The sequence below is a fragment of the Peromyscus californicus genome, unplaced genomic scaffold (genome assembly GCF_007827085.1).
Source record: "Peromyscus californicus insignis strain IS unplaced genomic scaffold, ASM782708v3 Scaffold_7__1_contigs__length_154581171, whole genome shotgun sequence".
Classification (NCBI taxonomy): Eukaryota; Metazoa; Chordata; class Mammalia; order Rodentia; family Cricetidae; genus Peromyscus; species Peromyscus californicus.
The window spans coordinates 139,537,473-139,542,371 of NW_026294595.1; the positions used below are offsets into that span (position 1 = coordinate 139,537,473).

The window sequence follows — 4,899 nt, forward strand, 5'->3', positions numbered from 1 at the left end:
GATGGTGAGCTGCTGTAATAACTGCCTTGTGGGGGCTGATGGAACAAAGGCTGAAGTACTAGGCACATCAGAAAAGGAGCACCTGCCCGTCTCCCCATCCTTGTTCAATTAGGAATGTTGCAGTGTGTCGTCTAGCACCATGGGGGTCTGATGACCTACCCAAGGACAGGTGCACTCGCCCTGTGTTACCCTGTTACAGGCTAACACACTGACCTGCAGAGGTAGCACAGCAAACCTGCTGGAGAACCATAGTATGAGTTACATTTGGGGAGAGGAGGGTATTTGACACAGGATCTCTGTGTGTAACCCTGGCTGACATCGAACTCAGAGATATGCCTGCCTCTCCTTACCGAGTGGTGGGATTAAAGGCATTTTTGTTTCTTTGAGACACAGTCTAATATAGCCCAGGCTAGCCTAGAGATGACCTGAGGGTCTCCACCTTCCAAGGGATTACAGGCATGCACCACCTGAACCCACGTTTTCTAATAGGGAGTCTGCTCCAACCGGCAGCCTTAGGTTCACCTGCCTTCCTAGGCTTTTTAAATCCTTGGGACCCAAACAGAGGCAACTAAGTTATTTTAGTAGGGTGAAGAGAAAAGATTTCTGGCTTGGGGGAAGACAATACTGTCAAGCTCTTAGACACCCTTTTCGCGGGGGCGAAAAACAGCCCTGCTGGGCGTGTGCCTGAGGGACCAGGGGTTTGGACAGAGGTCCAACCACTGCCGGGCGTGTGGTGCACTCATTCATGTAATCTCAACACTTGAGAAGTGAAGGCAAGAGGGATCAAGAAGTCAAGTTCATACCTGGCTGTGCAGCCTAATTACAGGATAGCAACAGGAGTCGGGGTCCCAAAAAGATCTGGGTGTGTGGGGGGGGGGGGATTGTATCCACGTGGACGAGTCCTTGGCCCTTTAATGGTCGGCGTCGTCCAAAGGCCACCAATCCGCTACCGGTTCGTTAGTTAATGGCAGTCTTCTCCGCCAATCGGCTGTCCGACATAGGCCCCGCTGTCCAATCGCGGCGCGTTACTGGGTGGCCAAGCGGTTGCGCGGAGGCAGAGCGCTCCAGGGCGTCCCATTGGCTGGATCAAACCCAAGCGAGCCTGTGATTGGCTCTCGCTGCGGGAGGGTTGCGATTCAAACGCGGGCGGCGGCCCGCAGCCCCGCAGTTTGCCCTTTCGTCTTCACCTCCTGTACAGGTCCCAGCGTCTCGGGATGGCCTCGCAGAACCGCGACCCAGCTGCCGCCAGCGTCGCCGCCGTTCGCAAGGGAGCCGAGCCCAGCGGGGGCGCCGCCCGGGGCCCTGTGGGCAAGAGGTGAGCAATGCGGAGGTCACCCCGGTAGTCGGTGAGCCTTGGGACACCTCACCCCCGGTAGCCGGTGAGCCTTGGGACACCTCACCCCCGGTAGTGGGTGAGCCTTGGGACACCTCACCCCCGGTAGCCGGTGAGCCTTGGGACACCTCACCCCCGGTAGCCGGTGAGCCTTGGGACACCTCACCCCCGGTAGCCGGTGAGCCTTGGGACACCTCACCCCCGGTAATCGGTGAAACTTGGGACACCTCACCCCCGGTAGTCGGTGAGACTTGCTTGGGACAACCTCACACCCCGGTAGTCGGTGAGCCTTGGGACACCTCACCCCCGGTAGTCGGTGAGCCTTGGGACACCTTACCCCCGGTAGTCGGTGAGACTTGCTTGGGACACCTCACCCCCGGTAGCCGGTGAGCCTTGGGACACCTCACCCCCGGTAGTCGGTGAGCCTTGGGACACCTCACCCCCGGTAGCCGGTGAGCCTTGGGACACCTCACCCCCGGTAGTCGGTGAGACTTGCATGGAACACCTCACCCCCGGTAGTCGGTGAGACTTGGGATACAAGAGGGGCACCAGGAACGCAGGAGATAGATGAAAGGCTGGGGGCGCTGCCAGGCGGCTCTCAGAAGACGCCCTAGGAGCGCTGGGGTTAACATGCAGCGGAAAGTTCACCCGGGTCCTGCTGTAGATAAGTGTGCCCCAGGTTAACCTGCCTTTGAAGAAGGGGCGAGGCCTCCGTGACAGCTCCTCGGGATACCCTCAAGTGACCTCTACTTCTCTTTTCAGGCTACAGCAGGAGCTGATGACCCTCATGGTGAGTGACGGCATGTTCTAAGACCAATTGGCCCACCCTCCCATCCCCCACCCAATTATCAGTAGCCTTCTTTCCTACTTCAGGCTCCTTGCTAATCCCATGGGTGTAACTTACTCTCTTATGGGAAATCCTTTAAACACCCACCCTCCCTTGATCACAGCAGCTGCCTTCTCCGTCATAGAAGGCTTATCTGGTCTCATCCCTACCTACTTTGGGCCTCAGCTCTAACCTCACCCATCCCACCCTTCTTAGAATTTCTAGTCTCATCAGACCTTGGAATTCTCACTTCTGGTGGTTCTTTGCTACATTACTCTAAATATTAATCCACATATTCTAATGCCTTATTAAATATTTGAATTCCATGTATTTCCCTGTTCCATTCCTTCCTCCTAGCCTAGTGACCAACCTGTGATTTGGCTCTGTAGCTGCTCTGTTTAGGGCCTGGCTATAGTGATACTAGGGCCGGCGCTCACCCGGTGATCCCTTTTGCTATGCCTGAAAGTGTTTTCTTCCCCCCAGATGTCTGGTGACAAAGGGATTTCCGCCTTCCCTGAATCAGACAACCTGTTCAAATGGGTAGGGACCATCCATGGAGCAGCCGGCACAGTAAGTGTGGTGTGGGAGTGGGTGTGTCACTTTGCTGAGTGTGGCAGAGGAGATGAACTCCAAGGACTAGGTTGGCTTCAGTTCCCTGTGCCTGTGCCAATGTTCTTCGAGTTCAATGGAAAGGGGCTCTTGAGGCAGCAGCGCCCTCTGTAGGCCACAAGGCTGGAGGGAAGGTACAACAAGCGTTTCCCATTGCTGCAGATCTGGTTTTAAGTCAGAAATTGGATCTGAGCCAAATCTGAATTTTCACTTTCTTGACTAAGATACTAATGGCAACACTCTGGTAGCCCTCAGGATGCCGGGTCTCAGTCTTTTGACCAGAAGGTCACTGATATCCCCCAGATAGGAAGGAAGCACCAGGGACCAACTTAACACATTGTCTGCTGGCCAGATTCAGACTCAAAAGTTACTGCCTCCATGGCCCTTATTTGGGACTTGGATGGAATGTGGGGCTGGAGGGGTGGGTTGGGGGAGGGTGCACAAGGTGAGCAAGGGACTTACTCTGCCCTTCTTTCCCCAAATGCCAGGTATATGAAGACCTGAGGTATAAGCTCTCACTCGAGTTCCCCAGTGGCTACCCGTACAACGCACCCACGGTCAAGTTCCTCACGCCCTGCTACCACCCCAACGTAGACACCCAGGGTAACATCTGCCTGGACATCCTCAAGGACAAGTGGTCCGCACTCTACGACGTCAGAACCATCTTGCTCTCTATCCAGAGCCTGCTAGGAGGTAACTTCTGAGACCACCAGTTTGCTAGGGCTCCCCTGAATCAACCTCCTTTTTCCCTCTGACCATTCTGAATTCTTCCACAGAACCCAACATCGATAGCCCTTTGAACACACATGCTGCTGAGCTCTGGAAAAACCCCACAGGTAGGTTCTTCTCCAGCCTTCAAAGGGGCCCTACAGACCGAGTTGGGCTCCTTCTGCATCCGCCCTGCTGCTTCCTCCAAACTCTGATAGATTAAGGGATCTTTGGGTTAGGAGTATCTCCTGACCCAGGGGAGGGGTGTGTGGGGGTGTGGTGGGTGTACACACAGAGGCAGGCAAGTCTCTGAGTTCAATTCAAGGCCTGCCTGGTCTGCAAAGAGAGTTCCTCCAGGACAACCAGGGCTACACAGAGAAGCTGTCTCCTGTACCTTTCCTGAACTCTGGAAATAAATAAGTCTATCAAGGAGCTAACTAGATGGCAAGGGGGCGGGGGTGTATCTACTGTACAGGGAGAACTGGCCCTGCCCACCTCCCCATCCCATCACTCACCTGAGACCTGCATGTTCTCTTCCAGCATTTAAGAAGTACCTGCAAGAAACGTATTCAAAGCAGGTCTCCAGTCAAGAGCCCTGACGCAAGATGTCCAGCTTCTCTCGTGTGTCCTCGTCTTCCTTAGGTGGTCTGTCCTTTCCTTGATTTCTGAGCTGTGCTGTTATTTTTGTTTTATTGTGTTTTTTTTTTTTAAATTAAGTCTGCTTGAGCCCTTACAATGTATATTAAATAAATACGTGTTGGTTGTTTTTGTATAAATTGCTGCCTCAAAGTTGCCCTCAGCTGGGGGTGGGAGGGGTGGGGCACACCTTTAATCCCAACAGAGGCAGGTAGATCTCTGTGAGTTCTAGGCCAGCCAGCCTGGTCTACAGAGCTACACAGAGAAACCCTGTCTCAAAAAAAAAAAAAAGTTCCCCTCGGCTGGAGGTACTCAGGACAAGAAATGGGCTAGCTTAACATCTGGGCTCTGGCCTGTTCTCTACAGGGTTGGAAGCAGCTGATGGACAGTGGGGCTGAGTGGCAGGTCACTAGGATGCCACCTGTGTCTTAATCACTCTGCATATGTTCTTCACCTATAAAATGGTTGTCACAATAATTAATGCTTATTTGCCTGGAGGTACAGCTCCCTGGCAGAGAGCGTGTTCAAATACCTGTGAAGTCCTGGGTTCAATTCCAGCACCAGAAATAATGTCCATTCCGGGGAGTTACAGCATGAACTGTGAACACACAGTGACTGTCAAGAACAGTGCCAGTTGGGTTACAGATGGGGATAAAGCAGACCCATAAGCTCAAGAATGTGTAGTGGGGGGGAGCACCAGACACCTACTTTCTAACATGTCATAGATGGGGAGGCTCAGTTGCTGTGCAGTAGGCCCAAGCTCTGGACCCAGGTCCCCCACAGATGG

General features: G+C 53.7%; 1 protein-coding gene across 1 annotated transcript; it reads left to right on the forward strand.

Moving 5' to 3' along the window:
* Positions 1–986: 986 nt before the first annotated feature.
* Ube2c (ubiquitin conjugating enzyme E2 C) lies at positions 987–4,252 on the forward strand. Its single transcript, XM_052724672.1, has 6 exons — positions 987–1,315; positions 2,096–2,123; positions 2,643–2,729; positions 3,257–3,461; positions 3,545–3,604; positions 4,017–4,252. Exons 1-6 carry the CDS (start codon positions 1,215–1,217, stop codon positions 4,073–4,075), a joined length of 540 nt encoding a protein of 179 aa, XP_052580632.1. The 5' UTR covers positions 987–1,214; the 3' UTR covers positions 4,076–4,252.
* The last annotated feature ends 647 nt before the right edge of the window (positions 4,253–4,899 follow it).

What these genes read in the sequence shown, in the direction of transcription:
- Ube2c (XM_052724672.1), top strand. Translation starts at nt 1,215, where the DNA reads ATGGCCTCGCAGAACCGCGACCCAGCTGCCGCCAGCGTCGCCGCCGTT. An exon ending in TCCATGGAGCAGCCGGCACA is followed by an intron (nt 2,730 to 3,256) that starts GTAAGTGTGGTG and finishes CCCAAATGCCAG; the next exon opens with GTATATGAAGACCTGAGGTA. An exon ending in TATCCAGAGCCTGCTAGGAG is followed by an intron (nt 3,462 to 3,544) that starts GTAACTTCTGAG and finishes ATTCTTCCACAG; the next exon opens with AACCCAACATCGATAGCCCT.